Source organism: Thunnus thynnus, chromosome 3 (assembly GCF_963924715.1).
Source record: "Thunnus thynnus chromosome 3, fThuThy2.1, whole genome shotgun sequence".
NCBI classification, from domain to species: domain Eukaryota; kingdom Metazoa; phylum Chordata; class Actinopteri; order Scombriformes; family Scombridae; genus Thunnus; species Thunnus thynnus.
In genome coordinates, this window is record NC_089519.1 from 3,080,131 (window position 1) to 3,101,342 (window position 21,212).

The following is a 21,212-nucleotide window of genomic DNA, read 5'->3' on the forward strand; positions in this document are numbered from 1 at the left end:
AAAGTTGAAGGTGCTTTTTGCTATAAATGTGTGATTGCATTTTGCTGTTGTTGTTTTTTAGGGCCTATATTTATGATTGTCTCTCTGCATTGCTTGAAGTGCTATTTTCTATGTATATATATATCAGCATGTAGTATGAAGTCGCTCCTCACTCCCTGGGACCCTGCTCTTACTCCCCATGGGGGCCCCGGACCCCAGTTTGGGAACCCCCAGGGCCACGAGACACATCTCTCGAGCTTGGTTTGAATTTGACGTCACTCCTGCTTTGCATAACCACCAGTCTCGCGCCATTGATTGGACCCCCGGTCGGATTTAATCTGCATTTTCTGTTTTTTTTTTTTTTTTTTTACGACCACCACGCTTCGTCTCGCTTTGCTTCAATCTGCAGCCGGACTCCTCGGTCACTCCCCCCTCTAACCCCCCCCTCCTCCCCTCCTCCCCGCCCGGGTCCATCCTTCATGAAGGGGAGCAGCCTGCCGCCGCCTGACGCTGCTCAAACGTGGAGGGAAGGACACGGAGATAGACGCCCGCCGCTGACTGCGCGGCTCTATTGTTAATCCGGCGAAATTTACGGCTCTGTCGACATATTTAGTGCATTTGCACCGAAAGGGAGGGACTGTTTGTTTCTCCGGGAGTCTTCAAGAACAGCGTCGGCGGTTGAAAGGTACGTAGTAACGTCTCTAGCGCGAGCGACAGTACTTAAGTCTCTCGTCTCCTTGTATTATTTTACATTTAAATAACCCCCCAAAATACTGTTAATTAACCTCCCTGTCTCTGTGGTGTGTCTTTTTTTAAATCCAATACACATAATTTGCTCAGACGCCCTCTTTGTAATGTGGAGTGGCCAGTTTGTGATGATGGATGTGAGACGTTAGCATGGCACGGTGCCGTCGGGGCGGTGATTTCAACGTGTGTTTTTACTCTCACAAAGCCGTGTATTCGGGTATGCAGCGGTACAACACTCAGCTGGCACAGTCTCGGTCGTACCGTGGTGGATTTATTGACCGGCGTTGCCTTCATGTGTTTCTCCCAGCAGGCTGCCACGGCGTACACACCGCTATTGTTCTGTGAGGCTGAACTGGGCCTTTTTGCTAAACCAGCGAGAAGAAGTCAGTGTGTTTGTCCCGAGAGACAAACGGTATCATTAAAGCTCCACGTGAAGGCTTACAAAAACCAGCCAGAAACTCCCAAAACAATGGCTATAAAAAGAGGGAGTCCTGGAGACCACCTAGGGGTCCTTGACAGGGTCCCAAACAACACAGGGACAGTTTGATAATGTTGGAGATATTAGATACTGGTGGGAGGAATAAAACCTACAAAGAAGAGTCCATGCACTACTCAAAAAGAGTTTTTTTTTCACCGTTGCTTGTGAAGCCCAGAATCTACTGCATAAGTCTTTGTTTATCATTTTAGGTCAGCTCCAGACACTTTGCTTAAACTATTAACAGCAAGTCATGCGTCACTGATACCGGGCTGAAAAATCCTTTTCTTGAAATGACTTGCACTCCTGTTTGTGCTGCTCCCACCTTTCCTTTAGACAGTGTCTCTGTTATTGCGTGCTCTGTTCTCGTGTTTGCATCCTCGCACATGGTGTGATCTCATTCTCGTCTTGGCAGAGCAGCATGAGAAAGGGCAGACTATCAGACGGCATCGTCTGCAGATCTCAGTGATAGAAGGATGCTGTTTATCATCCGGGTGTTGGCTCAGAGTTCACGTTACATAATCAGTGTGTTTTGGATTGACCGGGGGTGTGGTGGGCAGGGTTTTGGGGTGTGGGAGCAGGGGGCTCTCTTTAAAAAATGGTAATTGACTACAGACATTTCACTTGGGGACCCTCCTGCTACTGCTGCCAGGGCGTGTGAGTTGTTGCTGAGGAGTTTTTCGTCACCTGGGTGTGAATCCATGTGTGAATGACACAGCACATGGTCTCTCTCTCTCTCTCTCTCTCTCTCTCGTGCTTTTTCCTGACTTTCTGGCTAAGCCGTCGCTGTGTCCCATATTCAAGGGCTGAATCCTCTGAAGTGTTCAAGTCTGAGTGCGTCATAACAACAGACCCTATCATGTTTTTTAAAGACATCTCCAAATGTGGCAGAGATATGCAGCCTTCTCTTGCCTAAACTTGAAGGACTAGTATGTCCTTTTGTGGCCTTTTAGTATCCCACAATCCAATCAGTTGTCTAATGGTGCGTTCAGGCAATCCTCGTTAACGCAGGCAGTTGGCAAATATCACCAGACCGTGTCATATTTATCAGGTTTTTGCATGCGGGTCATCGATCACTAACGCCGGTCATCCGTTGCGTGCTGGATTGAAATGTCATAACTGTGCATCAGAGTGAGGCAGGAGTTTTGGCCTTTTTATTTCAGTCTAGACTGTCTCGTATTCACAGGTGGAGCAGCAGGTTCAGTGATGAACCCACATCCTTTGCCAACATCTGAATTTACAGCTTGTGGTTTTTTTTTTTTATGCTGCACAGCCACTTCCTCTGTCCACACCTCTGTTTCCTTTTCCTCTTCCTAAAGGCCAAAGCGAGCCAGAGAAGCAGCTCAAAATAGTTTCTCTCAATTCAGTGCATCCGATTACCTTGAGAAAGCTCAATGGATCGGATAAGATGGTTTTAAAAGGAGAAAACTGAAAGCTTTATGCAAACTAGCTTTTCATACTTCAAGGGTATGGAAAGCCTTTTGTAATACAGAAACTAAAACATCTAACTTTTAACCTTTATTAATGCCACATGGTTGTTTTTTTTTATCTGTTGGTTTTCTTCAGGTTGAAGTTTATGTCATCTTTCAATCCTGGAATGTACTTCTGCTTGTGAACTTCAACCTGACTTCTTTTTATGACACAGGAAACACTGCGGGGCCTGTCGGGGTCCCTGCTGCAGTTGTTGTTTATTTCGGGCTTGGCAATCTGAGAGAAATGCCGGCGGTTGACATTGCAACATTTATGAGAGTGACTGCATGTTTTAAAATGGATGCCACACATTTTGGAAAGAAATCAAGCCTGATGCTCTGTGACTGAGCGAGTGAAATACCTGTTTGATGTCTTCACTGAAATACCTGCTGGTCATTCACTCAAATAACTTTTTGTCAAACCACGTCAGGTTTCAGCAACGTTACTCAGCCAACCAATCAGTTATATGAGATGGGAGCAGCCTACTGTCTCTGATACATGTTGTGATATTCTGTAGGATTAATGCATCTGTTGGCGGCTGATTTTGTGCTCTTTACTCAGCTTTAACCATCGGTTCATGTGCATCAGTGCAACAGCTGTGAGAGGTTATGATGTTTATGGATGTCGGGGTCAAGGGTTCAAATCTGTTCTTCACTGTGATCCTCCAGTGTGAACACATGATGGGATTACTAGTTACACTCTGCTTTATCAAAGATCAGTCTTTTGGTATTTTTATAGTCTTTTATGGCACAGATTCTAAAGCTACAATCATTCACATGTGATGGGTAAAAAAGGAGGAGTAGAGGACGGTCAGTGCAGTATTATCTGAGTGCATCCTGTCTCGAGCCCATGCAGAGTGTGCAGGCAATTTTCTCATACATGCAACTTCTCAGGACTCTGGTTAAAACATTTTAATGGCAAAGAGATAAAATGTGAACGCCCCATGCTGTATGCTTTACGTCAGGTGCAGGAGCGTCTGCACACTCTGATTATAGCTCCTAAAATCTTTTTATTGACTGGAAACGGCAACGACCCTCCTGGGTCTTCATCAGGCACACGGCCAACGTGACAAAGAGCAAAGTGCATATAGACAGCAAGTTAGTTACATCACGCAGATGTCATCACAAACATGATGAGCTCGTTATCGATGCCTGATGGCATGACTTGGGGAGCTATAATCCAGTGTGCAGACACTATTTGTTTGTCTGACCAACCATCCAAAACCCAAATATATACAGATCACTATCACTGAAGATGAAGAAAACCTGAATTTATTCACGTTTCAGAATCTGAAAGCAGGAACTGTTTTGACATTTTTGCTTAAAAAGATAATCGACTCACATTGTTGGCGATTAATTTTCTGCCAATTGATTATTGACTTAAGTGAGGTTCTACTTGGCAGGAATAGTGCTGAATATCAATCTGTAAAGGCCGTCATTTGTACCACAGGGACGTTGGCACTTTTCAAGCTTGTCCCTTGTCCGGGAACTCGCTCAAAAAGCAGGGCAGCCGAACGGAGAGCACAACCTCTGTACAGTGCAGAGCATTTGCATTTGCTAGGAAGTCAGCTGCTTTAACAGCCTGCAGCCAGTGTCAGTCTCAGTCCCACACCCATGGAAATTCAATCCAAAGCGTACTGCATATGTTTCGGATGGCATTCATAGTCAAACTACATTTTAGCATTCACCCCCTTTTTATAGGTTTGTCGTGTGTCTCCTGTGTCGTTCTTCGCTGTGCTCTGCTGTGGGATGGTAAGACAGCGCGGTGCTGCTGTAACTCTCGTCACTGTGGTTTGGAAGCTGGCACTCCCTGCCCATTAGGATAAAGTGGTGGATGCTGGCGCTGCATTTTTAGGCACTCAGTCTGTCTGGGACTGTGAAGCTCGGCTCAGAGCACTGCAATTATTGAAAGGGTAATTCAGCACTTTCGTAGTCTGTTTGTTAGCTCACTTTGGTAGCCTTGAACGCCGTCCCAAAGACATATTTTGCGGTGCCTTTGCAATGTAAATATTTTCTTTTCAAACACACTATTTTTGTAGTACATCGGTTTTTACAGCGGCAGCATTTGTAGTGTTGGTATGTTTGCAGGTAATAAGAGAAAGAAATGTAGATGAGGGGAAGTGTGTGTTTAGCTAAAAAGGAGATGGGGGGGGGGGTATAAGTATATTTTAACTGAATTTGAATTGACAGTATTGTACGACGGGGCTTGTTTTGTAGCAGCTGTATTTACTGAAGCAGTGCTGTATATTTTAATCTGTTTAGTCATCGATCCAAGTCTGTCTGAGGTGAATCAAAGTGCGCAGCAGCTATAAAGGTGTGTGTTTGTTTGTGTTGGGGGAAAGCTGAGCCTATCCTTTTTATCATCCTTCGCTCGGCCTCTTTATGTCTGCAAGAGAGTCAATCCTGTGTATCCAGTAATTGGTTTGTGTGTGTGTGTTTCATACAGTCCAGGGGTGTGGCTGTGGGTTTGGGTGGCTGTCAGAGAGAGAGCGAGGCGAGGTGTGGGATCAGTGTCCATCTGGCCTCAGCTCACCCTGCTCAGTCAGAGGCATGGTAACTGATCGAGCCCTCAGGCTCTCCAGCACTATATCGACTATCTGCCTGCCTGTCCATAGCCAGTTGGCTGGTGCACAGGAGAGTAGCCGCTGGCTGGCTTTTAATAAGGCAATACTGATGTCAGCTCTGGCTTCTCTGCAGCCAACCATCCTTGACAGAATACCTCAACGTGGTTCTTAGGTTTCTTTATGTTGATTTGAAGTTAATGAAAACGGAAGAAGCCTTTCAAAACAAAGTATTATAGTGAATAAGAGGTCACGTTTCAGTTTTTTTTATGCCTGCATAGTCTTCGCCAGCTCCATCCTTCCAGTTTTTATGAGTAAACTGATAGTGGAAAGCAACAGGAAATATGGAAAAAGAAAAGGAGATAATATGGGACAAAGGTCCTTGGCGGGAAACTGGTGTGAGTGAGCTTTATACTGCAGTGTGCCTGGTCTAAATTTATTTTATAGCCATGGCTTCATTCTACAACTCCCTCCTCATCTTTTTATTTTCCATCCATTTCTAGCAATTCTTCAGTACTTTTTTTCTGCTCACTTCTACCACACGTCTGTTTTTAAATGAGGTTGTACAAGTTGGACGCTACGTGACTTTTGTTAACAGGTGTGTCTGTTATATAGTTAAATATTGTTGGTAGTTTAAACAAAATTTAACTCACTGCACCCATCTAAATGTGAAGGAGAAAGCAAGGACACAGTGTGCATGAGCAAGCCTGACCCGAAACTGGCACTTTAGCATCGAATAATGCCGAGCAGAGAGAACCCTCTGACTGACGAGAAGTCCTTAATGAACGGTTTACGCTTGAAATTAGTATCTCCATCCTTCCGCCTCTCACCCTGCAGTCTATCTCGTGTCCCTGGAGTCCTTTGGGTGAAGTTACCAGTGCCAGCTGCTTCTCCGTCCCGTCGCACCAGTTAATCTACTCAAAACCCACCCCCACACTCCCCCTCAGCACCATGCCTACGGGGGTTAGATAGTGCGCGGTGCAGACAATAGAGCTTGTATAACCACCCTCCCCCTCATAGTATCCTAATGTTATACTTAGTTATTCACGCAAACACTTCATGCGATCGTGGTTGTTGTTGTTTTTGACCAATTTCCCTCCTTCAGTTATTGTCAAAATGAATCTGATTACATACTCATTACACGTACACACAGTAGTTAACCCCCCCACTCCCCCACCCCCCGGTTGACTTTACCCTCCTTGCTGTCAGCTTGTATCGGTGGCAGCAGGGCCTGGCCGGTGCTTGTGTAAAAATCCTGCCAGGTTTCGAGCAGATTGTAACCCATTTCCCTGCAGCATTTCAGGCGTCTGCGCTGCCAGTAGCCGTGAGTCCGTCCTGTTCTGACTTCCACTCCCTTTAAGGACAACTGGCTTAGTCCATTTAACTTGTAGCCACACTTAACCACCTGCTCCTAATGGCCTTATTGAGTAGCTTATAGTCACTTAGCACATGTTAGTGTCCTGTATGGAATTGATTAGTATAAGCTGCATGCTTAGCATCCTGCCCAACCCCCCCCCTTGATGAAAGTTTTTTTTTTTTCTTGGTAAGAGCATTGACCGTGTTGCTCCACGGGGCGAGATAGTTATAAGCCGTACCCCCCTCCCCCCCTTTGATTACATCATTCCTGTGAGGGTTTACACATAGCTGAGGAACACTGACGGACAACCTGTGCGTCACCTCTTCTCTTATGAATCCCTCCACTAGTAAACAGCAATTTGTGGACAAGTCAGTATATTTAAGCATTCGTCAGTGCGAATCCGGTGATGTAGGGCCTGTCAACACCTGGTTATACGGACAGATGAAGAGAAGCCAGTCAGTCGGCAAGATCACTGAGGGTTAATGTGGTTCTTTGTTTACAGATGACGAGGTGCGGGGGGGGTGCCATTCATCTTCTTGATGGTTTTCTGTGAGGGGCGAGGAGCCTCTTTAGGCAACCCCACACACATACACACAATCATGGTGGCTGAGACCTGATGTTGAATCAAAGCAAACATTAAGAGCAGGTTGAACAGTGGTGAATGAGGATAAAGAAGGCTTAAATACACAAAGCTATAGGATAATGATCAGGGGTCATATTATTATTTTCATGGTTACATCATAGATAGTTGGTATATTGTAAAATATACAATGTGGATAATGACACCATGCAATGCATTTTATTATTAGATTAATGGGTTCCTTAGAAAAGTACCTCAGCATGGATAAAAAGCAGCCTGACTATAACTCCAGCCCTGCATGAGTGAGTCCGTCAGACTGGAGAGGCGAAAGTGTTCAGCAGTGCTGCTGCAATATTTTTATGTTATTAGATTGCATGAATGCATCATCCACCACACAGGATGTTGACAACAAAAGACGGAAACAGATAATTGATGTTGGATGCTTCCTTTTCTTTGGCGTATCACAACCCAAGAAATAACTTCTGCTGCAACAAAAGCAAACGATCCACCGAAGGAAAGCAGGTTATATAACGTAGACGTTTTTATGCAAAGGCGTGAGAATTCGGTCGACACGAGCAAAACTTAAGATGGATTTACTTTTTGTGCAGATGAAGTTCAGTGAGCTCTTAAAAGTTCAATACAGGGGAGACTTTCTGTCCCTTCACCAGGAACATGAAGTTGCTGTTGTGTGATGTTTACTTGATCTTTTAGAAGATGGATGTTGTGTACACACAGTTTGTATCTGAGGTTTTGTTTTTTAGTGAGACAGTGTTTAGAGACTGTGTGTGTGTCCTTTACTCCCTCCCCCCTCCCTCCCAGTGGCTCAGTGGGGCCGTTTGTTGGACGGTCTGCAAAGGAATGTGTCCTATGATTAGTGGGTGTTGTGACGTAAACAGTCATCTCCAGTCTGCTCACCTTGACCGTGTCTCATTAATGTGATGGAAGAGGTGAAGTAATGTCAGGGGTGGGTGGGGGGGGTGGTGGTGGAGGGAGTTCTGGAGAGACTAAACATTTAAAAAAAAAAAAAATCCTGACTGTTTATGAACAACAAAGAACAAACAGTTGAAAAGAAAGTTTCCCTAAAAAGAGACCACACATGTCTGAGACGGCTTGATCACAGTCCAGGCAAACGGGAACAAAAACTCCACTCTGAACTGTATTTCTTCTTTTATTACCCTTGGATGAGTAATAAAATATCTTCAAAGCAAGCAGCAGGTTTCGGTTACCTTTTCTCTTATTACCTTTTTTAGATAGCCTTTGACCTTGATGCTTTTATAGCTTCAGATAATTTCCATTTGAACGTGACCGAGCTCTTCACAGCAACAGACAGAGAGAGACACCGTGCCAACAGTCAATAATCCGATAGCTGTGTTGCACAGACGTTGATAGTAGCTGACAAGCTACATCATCCTCCATCGCCTTGATGTTTGTTGGTTGTTTCAAGCTGTCATCGTTTTAAGATCTGATGGCGTTAGATCATGTTGCTGGTGAGCAGACGGGTATTTCTAAAAGTGCTAAAAGAGCTATACACATGAAGGTGCCCACTATCTATACCATGAAGGCCAGTTAAATTACTGTTTGCAAACCAGGTCTGAAGGGGCTAAACCTGACCTAATCACTTCCTGTTACTGAAGCCAAGCATCATCAGTACAGTACAATAAGAAGGCTGTCGGCCAAACTTTGATATCCGTCCTCTGACTTTGATGGAGTCGTGTTTATGACTCATACGTGATGTGTTGATGCCTCATAAAACCACACGATCGTCTTATTTTTGGGCCTTGAAGAACACATTCTGCTTCAACGTTTTCTTCTATTAATGATTCTTGATTGCACGTCATTGTCCGACACAGCCTGACTTTATTAATCCTTAACTTGGGAGAAAGTCACAAGTTAGTTTTTGTAATACTGATTTAAACCAGAGCACAAAGTCACACATACTGAAGAGAGGAATTTTACTGATGATTTTCTCTTTTCTTGGCCTTGTTTGTGAAATACGCCCAGTCCTCATGATGAACTGCGCTGTGCTTGTGTGTCGAGAGAGAGAAAGAGAGAAAGAGAAAGAGGGCTGCAAAGACTTTCGGTGTGCAGATTTAGTAATGTGCCTCGTAGAGTTGTATATTCACCCTGGGCTCATATGCAGCCAGCCTCTCCTGTCAGCATGCTTTAAGATGTGCGTGTTTTCTCCAACAGTAGATTGAATTTCTCTTCTTTCTCTCTCTCTCTCTTGTCACTCTGTATATGTGTGTGTGTGTGTGTGAACTAAACACTCACTTGGTGATACAGCAGAAACAGTACTGCTGCCTTACATGGTCAGATGGAGGAGCGGGCCTTTACACACACCCACCATTCCTCGGAGTCAATTTACCTACCGGCTTTTAACATTCATTTGATTTTTTTTAGATTCTTCAGCACTCATTGAAGGATGCTTCTGTGTTTTTGTGTCGTAGTTGTCTACACGGATCGCAGTGAAAATGATCCGTTTTCTGCATCTGGTTAGTTGAGCTGGAGGTCAGGAAAACCCCTTCCTTCCCCAAACACGATTAAACTTCTCGTTTCGGTTCGCTCTTCATTCCACCGCGTGAACTGACCACCCTCTTCTTCTTAGCCTTTACATTCTTCTCCTAATAGTCAACCAACCATTAGTCTTTAGTTGAGCAAGTTTTCATTGGTCGGTTAGTCACAGGAAAAAGAACCCCTCAAAAAACCTGGTATGTCTGCACTGTGAATGAAAAGCTAGAGGGCTTTTATTTGAAATGACGGATACAGGAATTAGCGACACCTAGCTGAGGTGTAACTTCATCACTCAGTCAGCGACTTAATCCACTGTGATAAAAGAAGAACCGATTCCTGTGGAAATATCTGCCAGTTTCAGCATTTTCCTGCTGGGAAACCACCTAAAAATGAAAGATAAGAGGATTTAACAGGACTAACTGACCCTCCGGGACTGAAGAAGTGACTCAGTCTCCCTGCTGGTTGTTCCGACACATTCATCGTCGTTAACAGGCAGCTCACTTTGTGTATTTTAAAGGCTCATTATTACGGTTTTGTAATTTCTCTCTGTTGTTGCACAATGTTACTTATAACATTCTTTCCCAGCCCTGGATCTCAAACCATTTTCTGACACTCCAGAAAACACATTAAAATAATAATTAATCTCATAAACATGCGATGATTAATTGACTAACGATTATTAGTCCAGCAGGAAAGTGTCAGGGGCAGCTGAATACTGGCTGTGTTTTCCTCCGGTGTTGTTCATGCCTCTCTCTCTCTCTCTGTCAGACACAACAGACGAACGTTAATGAACAGCCAGACACAGTTGCTTCATATCTCATATGTAAACTCTGCAAACACTGTTTAACATTCCCAGACCTGTAATATCGGTCAAGTTCATCAGGCCAGCTTTGGTTTGTTTTTTATTGTCTAAAGATGCCGCTCATGTAAGACTGCAGAGATGAATCAAGTGCGTCTGTGGAATTGAAAGAATGCAGGAAGTGGCGAGCCACTGAATTCCACTTTTCACTTCTTTTTTTTTTTTTTTTTTTCTGTCTGCATGTGTGTTCATTCCCGCAAATGACGTTTGCATGTCATGCACACTTTGATCTTCACATTCTTTGGTCACACACGTTCTCCACATACACTGGTTCATCTGATGTTTGCACACAAAGCGCACATACACATTCACCGGCATCCTTCTGACCCTTTCACTCCCTACGCACGCACACGCACGTAAACGCACACGCTCCTCTACACGCACGGGCCAGCTGTCACTGTGCGGCCCCGAGGAGTCTTGAGGAAGTCAGCAGAGCTGGAATGTGGATGGGTCGGATGTGCTCTCGATACCGCTCCCGCTTTAGGCATCCTCTTTCTACCATTAATCATCTCGGAGCGTTGACAGAAATCTTAAAGTAGAAACTTGAAGTTGGGCTGCAACTAAAGATTATTTCCTCCGTTAAGCGATTAGTTATTTGGTCCAGAAAATGGTGAAAAATGTCTAATGGTTTCCCTCAGCCCGAGATGATGTCCTCAAATGTCTTGTTTTTGTTCTGACCACAACCCAAAGATGTTTAGTTTATTATCATTGAGGACTAAAGAAACCAGCAAATATTCACATTTTGAGAAGCTGGAATCAGCTTTGGAAAATCATTATAGCAGCTCTATTATTTTATTAATCTGACTAATATATTTCTTTGATTAATCATTCCCATCACAATATCTCAGAGCCCAAAGTGTGAAGTCTTGATGTTATGTTTTCTGATTGGATAAAACATAACATCTTTATTTTACAGCAAACGCAGCAAGTCCGCACATTTAAGCAGCTGGAACGAGAGAACGTTCGACATTTTAGACAATTAGTCAGCAAAATTGTTGCTGACTGTTAGACAAATATACAAACGGACACATGAGGAAAATGAGAAATGGCTGAAATATGTTTCTAATTTCCCCTCGCTGGCTTGTGTTTGCGTTCACCGGGAGTTTACGCACGCCGACAATCTGTTACGCTCCATATGTGTATTGTCTCCTTACTGTTTTTATAATGGCAGCATTGTAACAGCCGTATAGGGTAAATCTACTGATGACATTAAGCCCCAGCATCAGTATCAACAGCCCTCCCTCCACCACCACCTCCAGCAGTCTGCACAATGCATTCCAAACCCCTGCTATGCTCTCAACGCCGCTAAATCCCTCTCTGCTTGTATTAGACACAGTATTAAAAGTGACCCATTTTGTCAGGCACCACTTCTAATGTCTGGACATGTAGAGACTGAGAGATGGGCGACAGATGTAATTAAACTGCCTCAAGACAAGAGGTCAGAAGTAAAAATTTAATGACACAGAAGGCCATATTTCTTTATTAGAAGCGGAATGTAAATACCACCGAGGCCATCGAGTTCCTCTCTCTGTCTAGACAGCCTCCCTCTAACAATCTTACAAAGTGATGACTGCATTTAAATCCACACTTTCCTCCCGCTCAAGCTAAACCGTGTATCGCTCACAGTCCGGGCCTTTTGTCTTCAGTCGGCCTCTACGTCACAATACTTGCAACACATTGTAATTGTCACCGGGGAGGGGGGCGGGGGGGTGTATTGAGGTAATTGTGATATTAGCCGTGCGGCCGGCGCTGGTTAGATAGAAGCATGCTGCGCTCTGAATACGGTTTTTAAATCTTCAGTGAACCAGGATTTATTATGCAAATGTAGACTGACAGAACGGCAGACAATAGAGGTTTTTTTTCTTGTGTTTCATCAAAATGCATGAGGCTGTTCATCTTGACCAGGCAAAGCATTAAATAACGCCACTAGGATTCAAACGCAGTCGTTTTTTCTGAGCGTAAAACCTGCAGCTCTGACACGTTCCCAGCTAGGTGTCAACAGCTTGAACAATCCAGAGATTGAGTCTAGTATCGGTGATGGATAAGAACATCACTTGTCTCTGCGTGTGTGTGTGAACTGTGCGTGTGTGTGAACGGGATTTTAATTATCCGTTTACTTCCTCTCTGTGCTGCGTCACATAGTGTCAGCCGGGTTAGAGATGATGCCTTTACTTGCCCAGAAAGGGGTCATCCCATGAGGAATGTGATTCAAGCTGCTGTCTGCTAAGCCCCTGGCATTAGTAGCTGGACTGGTGAAACTATGCCATGCTGTGCACACGTTACAGAGCCGGTCCAAGGAGCAGCTTTTGGAGCAGCTTTTTTGGGTATATTGGCGAGGAGGAGGGACACCACCTTTTTCCTCACTGAGCAAGTTTGATTTTAAAAGTAACTTTTTACTCAAAGATTAAAATCCGGAAAGACTGATGAAGAGCAACTTCCTCACTGCTCCTTTACGGACCTTCTCTGCCTTGCCAGGTCTCACATTAGTTGTGTGATGAGAGAGCGACATTTGTACAGAGTGTTTACAAATTAGATCATGGTTGTATGCTTTGCAATTTGCTAATGGCCTCAAAACCTTCCTATTCCAAGTAAATAGTGATGCTAATGGATTTGATTGGTGCCTCTGAGCATTAGCTAATTGACCCTTTTATTTAAGGCTTGATATTTTCTAAAAGAAGGGACGATCCAAACATTGTGCTGTTGGGCAGGTTACTCTCCACTACATGGCTTTATTTTAATATGAAATTTGTAACCACAGAGACCAAAGAAATACAACAAGCACTGAGTTCAACTTGTTAGTTTTCATGGCTCAACATAAGGTTAAGATTTAATTATTTTATATAAGAGATTAATTAGGGTGTTACAACACCTACAGGTGGGTGTAGCTGTCTGTAGGAGTATTAAACTGAAGCAACGTCGCAAAATTGTCAGTAAATGGTCCATTTATGCCACTGCCTTTTGATTGATAAAGCAGACCTTTTACGCTCAGCTAACCTCAGGCACATTGATATGAAAGAGTAAAGACGGAGACTCTTTTACCTTGTAAACGTTGAGAGAACTGGGAGTGAAGTGTTACGGTATCGTCTTACCTTGTATGTTGCTGTGTAACTGTTGAGGAAACAAATGTTTTGCGAGCGAGTATACCGCTGCTTCTCCAAGAGACTTAATCCGAAAATGACTGTTGGAAATCTTTCAGTTGGAGACAAACACAGATGCTTTAAATAACCATCCTACAGGCGAAACTCGGTTCCCCCCCCTTTTTTTTTCTTCATGATTATTATTCTACATTTTGTGGTTTTTCAGAAAAACGGTCCGTTGTCTCACATCTATGGAAAATCTTGCTCATTCCAGTTTTCCTAATATGTTATCTGGCTTAATGGTTTGCAGTGTCATTACACGGTCTATGGCCAGAGCCTGCTCTCTTTACGATTTGTCATCGCTGTTTTATTCATATCACTTCTTCGTTGGGTTGTTTTGACCCTTTTATATTTGCTAGTTCTGGTAGGTCTTTACTCTCTTTCTATCTATCTCAGTCTCTTTTTTTTTTTTTTAATTTCCTCTTTCATCCATCCTTGCACAGCTTGTTTCCTCGGCCATACAGAGCTTCTACTGACCGGACCATCTGTGTAGCAATTTACTGGAAGCAGATCTTTAAGCAGCGGGAGGAGGGGAGGATGTGACCCAAGGAGTAGAGAGAAACAAGTGGCTGTAAGGGGGGAAAAAAGGAGCGGAGTAATCAGGAGGGGGGTTGGGAGAAGCTGCTGGGGTCAGAAGGGCAAAGTAATGGGGACTATGGGGATGATTTGGAGGGGGGAGAGAAGGGGGATAATCCAATAATAGATCCGGGAAGAAGAGAAAACTTAACTGAGTTTAATGAGTTCAAAACCTACAGTGTGTATATATATATGTATATACTTGCACACTTCCTCCACATCTCACCCTTTCTGCTTCCTTTTTTTTTCCAGTTCCTCATCCCCCCGCTTCTTAAAAATCTTACATTCATTTCAGATTTTTCCACTAATACTGTCAATGGAGGAATCTCACAGTCCACAAATCTCATGAAGCGATCAGGGAATGACATGATGATTACCATCTGCATCTGCACAACAGCGAGGAAGACAATGGCCAGTAAATGGGCCATTTGGTGCTTGTTTTCCACCTCCTCCCTCTCCTCATCCTCCTGTGGGCTGCGTGTCATGTCAAGAGATTGTGAAGCCTCTCTCTTGGCCTTCAGCGCTTCAAACCGCAGCTTTTTCCCTTTCAGTTTCAAGATGCTGGAAGCCGTTCGGAGCACAGGCGCAAGTCATCAGTTTTGGTATTTCTGCCCCATAAAATGTGCAGTTTAAACAATCAAGTTTTGGTATTTTAATAGTGATTCTTATGGTTTATTTTTGGTGCCTTTTTGAGAGTTTTTGTTGGTAACGTTGTGAGAGCTGTGTGTCGGATGGATGGAGTGGTCTCTGTAGAGGAGAGTCACTGGCTTACAGAACAGATTTATTGGCATCTCCCAGCACTCACTTCCTGTTTTTCAGACTCCCCCAAATTCCTCGGAGGCCCCTTACCATAAATGGTGTTTCCTTTGGCAGTTCCACGTTTATCATATGACTTTATGAATAGTGCAGTAGGGTTGGGCGATATGTTAATTTTCCCTACCGGCCAACCGTCAGTCCAACAACTGGCGATTGCCGGGCGCGCGGCGTCAGTCTACTTATATATCCCTCCGTGCTCCTTCAGAAGCTCCGCCCCCCCTCCCAAATTCATGGATGCAACCAAAAGAGAAATACGGCAGAATCCAGAGCGATTTGCGTAGTGTCTGCGTCATCTGTAGTTAGTTCTGTTCCTCTCACACGTTATCACGAGCGGACATAAAATTTTGTCTTGTGAACACAACGGTCCAACAACGGTCCCTCTCAACGGCCTCCACACTTCTCACTCAACCTGTGTTCAGCATCTCTGTCTGTCAGCTGCAGCTCCTGGAGACCTGAGAGGACAGCAGCTGGACAAACTGCCTTGAATTTGATGAAAAGTGTACTGAACAGTCTAACCCCCTTCACTTTGTAGCATTTATTCACTAACAAGTTGCCTAAACTGTGCACACAATGCACTGCTATGTTTACAGCTATACTAACTACGCTAGTTATATAACACTATAGTAAGTTAGTTAAAATCACCAAAAAAACATCCAGCGATGGACTCAATATATTCGTCCAATCAGCCGAGTGTATGATGCAACATGCAGGTTTGAAATTAATTCTTGTGTTTTTCTTTGTTCTTCAACAGGACTTAAAAGTGTGAGAGGAACTGTCCAATTCAAGAGTGTGAACCTCTGGATATAGTTAGCAACAGCAGCAACCCCGGCTTCCACACCTTTTGAGGGAATGAAACCGGATGGGGTTACCATGGAAACCACGGAGCCCACTGAAGCTGCAGCAGAAGCAGAGCCCTCTGTGTCACAGGACAACATAACAGAGCAAGCCCCATCACAACCGGAGCAAGCTGCAAATGACGCAGCGCCCGGCGCCGCTCCGAAGACCAATGGCAAGCCAGAGGCAGCAGAACCCAAAGTCAAACCACAAGGCGTCGCATCGAAAATGCAAGCTACATTTAAAACTGCAGGGGCCTCGGGATCCAACTCCCGGCCAGGTGCCGCGTCACACCGCACAACGAATAACGTCCAATCTTCTAACAGTAATTCTGCAAAGACGACCTCAGCCAGGAAAACCACAACAACAACGACTACAGCGAAAGCAGCATCAGCATCAGCAGCGGGGGCTGTGCCGAAAAAACCGGCGCGTGTAGCAGCTGTTTCCACCGCAGCCAAGAACCAAACCAGGGTGCCTGACAAGAAGCCTGTTGGACCAACCAGGACTACGTCTGTTGCTGCTGCCACAGCAACAAATGGTACCAAAACAGCGGTGAACGGCGCACCTAAGAGGAGAACAGCAGCTGAGACTGTTAACGCAGCGAGACCCAAAAGCCTGGGTAAGTCTGATCTGAGAAAATGAATAAATAAACCTCAGTCATTTCGTGTAGTGTTGGAGAGCAGTCCCAATGGTCTTTGACTTCTATGCAGTCTCATTTTCATCATGTTCTTGCTTTTCTATTTTTTTTTTTGTAGCTACTACCAGCAGACTGGCGTCGTCCGCTGCCCCAAAACCCAGCACTTCAACCACAGCAAAGGCTGAGAGTGGTGCCATTTCAAAGACCACCAGGTATGTAAGCGTATCACAAACAGGCGTGGGTGATGAAAATGTAGAGGCCCAACGACCCTGCATCCATCTAAGTGTTAGAGCATTGTATGAAGTTAGGCAGTTGGGAAAAACCCCTTTTATTTGAATGACAATAACACCTTTTATATCTCTCTCGCTTCATTGTGTTTCTGTCTGTCATCGACACACATGTTCCCCATCTCTCTCGAGATCTCGAGTGAACTTTGTAATCCCCCCCCCCCCCAACAAACTGGATGAGAGGGTGACTGTTTATCTTGGTGCCATGAAAAGGAGCAGCGGAGAACGATATCTATTGTGGTCTTTGGGCCGTTATTGAGTCAGATTTCGCTTCAAGAGTGAGTCATGTTAGCAGAAATAACCTGAGACAGAAGGCCTTAAGAGAGCCAGCGATACTGAAGAACTACCGCTTTGTCCCAAACGGACCCCCCTGGCAGAGAACAGCCCCCCTCCCCAAGGCAGAGAGCTATTGACTTAGATCATAATCCCTCTCATACTGGGCTGGTGGTTTGGATAGAGAGAGAGAGAGAGAGCTCTAGTTTGACTAAATTTGCTTAAAGTGCTGCTCTCAAATGATCATTTTGGCTGTTGTAGAATTTCATAGTTGACCCGGTCATTTACTACTGCAGAGGTTTTGTAAATGAAGACCTTTTACTTGAAAGAACTGGAAAAATACCCAATTTAAGTCCTGCAAAACATTTTTCCCAGAATGTTAATGAATGTACATGATAGCAAGTTTTGTGTTTTAAGGGTTTTGTCAGTTAAATGAAGTTTATCTGCCTCTAAATGAAGAGTTTCTACTGTAAGATCCAAACACTTTTTTCCCAGGATGTAGTGTTCTGTATGGAGAGGCCTAATTAGATTCTGCCTCTACTTGTTTTCTTATTAAATAAAGGAATAATGTGCTGCGTCACTCTGAAGCAGCAGAGGATCATTGCATTCTTGTTTAGATATAAGAAAATGTCTCCTTAATAATAATTTCTACACCTCAACTCTTGTTATTTTACTTGAGATGTTTAGACATACTTAAATTTGTGCAGTCAAGTGTTCTATTTTACACAAATGCAATGCTGGAGCTGCAACTAACAGTCATTTTATCGTTTTTTTGTTTTTCAATTTGTTTAATTGACAAATTGTTTTACTTGCATATCTTCAAAAAGATGGAAAAAAACGGCCATCCCAAGTATGACATCATCATTTGTGGGTTTTTTTTGTGTGTGTTTGTTTGTTTTTCGACCAACAGTCAAAAACCCAAAATATTAATCGTACAACAATGTAAAGCAGCAAATTCTCACATCGGAGAAGCTGGAACCAGGTATTTGTTATAGTTGTTGCTCAATAAATTACTTAAAACTGTTAATTGATTATTAAAATTGATTTTCTGCTGATCAGATAATTGACTAATTGATCATTTCAGCACAAGCCAATGCTATCAATGGTGGGAATATTTAATTAATTTATCAAGAATGACCATGATCACTTCTATGTAGTGTTTTAACAGTGTGTAGACAGTGGGGATGGGGTGATGGAGGTGTGTTTGTAGAGGGATGTTTACACAGAGAAGCTCATGTTCTGAATTAATCAGATGAGGCATTTTAATTGTAGGAGTCTGATTACCGCAGTACATCATCCTTGTTATCCGGGACGTGACATCAGGCACCTGCATCTCAGCTGGAGACGAGGACGAGGACAATAAGAGACCAGCAGCAGGTGTCTGCCCCGGTGACAGATAACGCGCGCTACATTTCGTGCCACCTGTGTGCGTGTGTGCGATGGTGAAGTCAGTGGCGTGTCGAATCTTTTGTGTAACGACGGCGGTAGCGGTGTGTATTTCAGTCAGTATCGGTGTCGGCTCTCTGCACCGTCGGGCAGTGATGCCGACCGACCTTCTTCCAGCACAAGCGCTGACCTGCAATCAGTCATGACTCTGAGCGCGATGGCTCTAACCTCCCATAGCAACACACAACAGACTGTAATGTCTCATACTACCTTTTATGAGATGATTCAGCTGCAACACAATGGCTGCATTGCCTCTTCCATGTAATTTTGCAGCCGCTTCCTTGTAAATCCAGCCTCACCGTATTGTCTTTCATATCACTGAGCGTTCCCCCCCGTCGGCCAAACTGTCACACAGGAACACACACTCACTTCTTTCCAGCCAAGTATCTGTTGGTAAATCCCTTTTTCATGTAGAGTAAAGCTGTTTGTCTACACTGTTCACTCAAGGCCAACATACAGTGGCCAATGAAAGAACAGACACTCTCATGAAGTATTCATGTTAATCGGCCAAAAGGGAGGAATGGAAACGTATCAGGTTTTTGAAAAAGCTCATTTGAGAAGGGCAAATAAGATTTTGGTGATTGTGATCGACTGTGAGCTCTTGGAAATGGGATTTGCGCTTTGGGAAGGTGGGAATAAGATTCGATAGAGGGATGTGATAGGAAGGGTGTGAAAATGCTGGATCTGTTCTGAACTACACTGTAATGAGGCAGGGCTGTTTCAGCCGTGTGGTTGATATCTCAGGGTTTCATAGTTGCTGTATGTAACTAAGACACATACTGTACTCCATCTGGTTGGACAGGAGGACGTCTCTTTCCTAGTGGTCGATGAGAACTCCTGATAACTGGAGTACAAGCCAAGAGTTGTAAAATCTAGTAACGGCTTTGCTCTGCTCTCCTCCGGTGACGGGTTGTGATGTCCTTGCACCGACTGAGCAATCAGTCTTTGTCCACCCCGCCCCCCTCCTTTTCAATCTCACGTCTCTTCCCCCTCGTCCCTTTTTTGTGCATGTACAGCGCCGGGCGTTCGGCCAGCATCTCCTCAAGCCCTCCTCACAGCCTAACTTCCATCTAGTGTTCAAACTCATTCATCATTCTTGCTGTATACAGAGCTTGTAAAAATCCAGTGTAGCTGTGTAACATGAGAAAGACATTGATTAAGCCTTCGTGTTGCTCCGAGCAATCTGTAAAATGATAAATATTGAAAGTGTCACCACTGGGAATGGATAGAATTGCTGGTGGGTAGTGTTTTGGTCTCTTCAGATACAGAATATTACATTGGCCTTTTGTTTGGCTTTGCACAGCAATATCTCATAACTTTTATCCTCTTATTTTGTCTCTTTTTTTTTTTCGCCCCTTATTTCTTCTCCTGAGATAAAACTATGTCATTCCTCCCCGACAGTCTTGGCAGAGAACAGGATTACTGTCCTAACAGAATAGGCCCATGGCATCCATCACTGTGACAGTGGTTGCCTAGGGCCTCATAAAAGCCAACGCTATGTCTGCCATGCTATTGCTAGGCTGCAACACTTCATCTAAACTTGCTACTGAGCCGCTTCAGGCCTCCTGCTCTTTATTGTCAAGGAGATAACTGTAGGCCCACACAAACCCCAGGAATGTATGCTCCTCTCAGGAAGGAGTAAAGCAGCTGGTTTTGGACAGCCTACAAGCCAAACAAGGTATTGTTAGGGTGCTCATTTCCATTTGTTGTCTCGGAGGGGGCCCTTGAAGTGATGAGGGGGGGAGAAAAAGGGCAAGGACAGAAGAATGTGTATTTGCTCTGCATTTATTTGTAAGATGAGCTTCTTGCAACAGGGATAAAGTGTACCTCCTGGCCAAGCCCTCTCCTTTCTCTTTGGTATGATTAAAACCGAATATTTTAATCTACAGGACAGTGTATGCCAAGGGAGTCTGTCCTCCCAGCTGTGTGTTTTAGAAAGAACAAGAGGCGAGAGGGAGTCATGGATGAATGGATGAATGGATGAAGTAGGTGTGGCTTGATTAAAATTCCCCGTGCTCATTCTTACACTTTGATTTTTGGCCAAACAGATGTTCACAGCTGCTCAGTGGGATAATACCATGGGTGTGTTGTTTGCATCTGTTGTAAACATTTGTGAACACTGAAAGTCCATAAAGTGTATCAGTGACTCGTCCCAGCGTTGACCTTTGCCCTTAAAAAGACCTCGTGTTTGGTCGTTAAAATCCCGTAGATGGTCGTGAAGTGCCATTCATCCTCCCTTTGGGCTGTGATTTGTATTGATTTCAACCCTCAGTTGGCAGGAAGTGTAATCCATACTAATACACCAACAACAGAACCACCAGCCACCACCCACATGTGGTGTGTGTGTGTGTGTGTGTGTGTATGTGTGTGTGTGCGGTACAGGCATTAGTGGGTCTATCATTCTTCTCTGTGCTTTCCCTCTGGAGACAAACAATTATGAGTTATGACTCATCATAAAACAACAGAGTGAGGGGGTTGGGGGTTGTTTTTAGGGTTATATTTTGTCTGTGACCTCTCTTCACCCTCCTTCAGTCTCATTTCATCCTTCAGTCTCACTCGCTCTCCTCTTACAGGAAGCCGTACACTCAATTTCGTCCGCCTTGATTCCTGCTATAATTGAGCGATCCTGTCAATTCAGATTTTGCTTGGCTGCAAGCTCAGATATGAA

At 44.2% G+C, this 21,212-nt stretch overlaps 1 protein-coding gene across 2 annotated transcripts in view; it reads left to right on the forward strand.

The window, feature by feature from the left end:
- The first annotated feature begins 446 nt into the window (after positions 1–446).
- The window catches only part of prr36a (proline rich 36a), a 31,976-nt gene continuing 11,210 nt past the window's right edge, over positions 447–21,212 (forward strand). Inside the window, exons 1-3 of one of the 2 annotated variants that reach the window (XM_067580656.1) lie at positions 447–664; positions 15,819–16,520; positions 16,657–16,743. In XM_067580656.1, the coding sequence (XP_067436757.1) occupies positions 15,917–16,520; positions 16,657–16,743 (691 nt within the window). In that variant the 5' untranslated portion in view covers positions 447–664; positions 15,819–15,916. Of the gene's footprint in view, positions 665–15,818; positions 16,521–16,656; positions 16,751–21,212 lie in introns of both variants that reach the window. The other variant, XM_067580647.1, reaches the window with a different exon arrangement.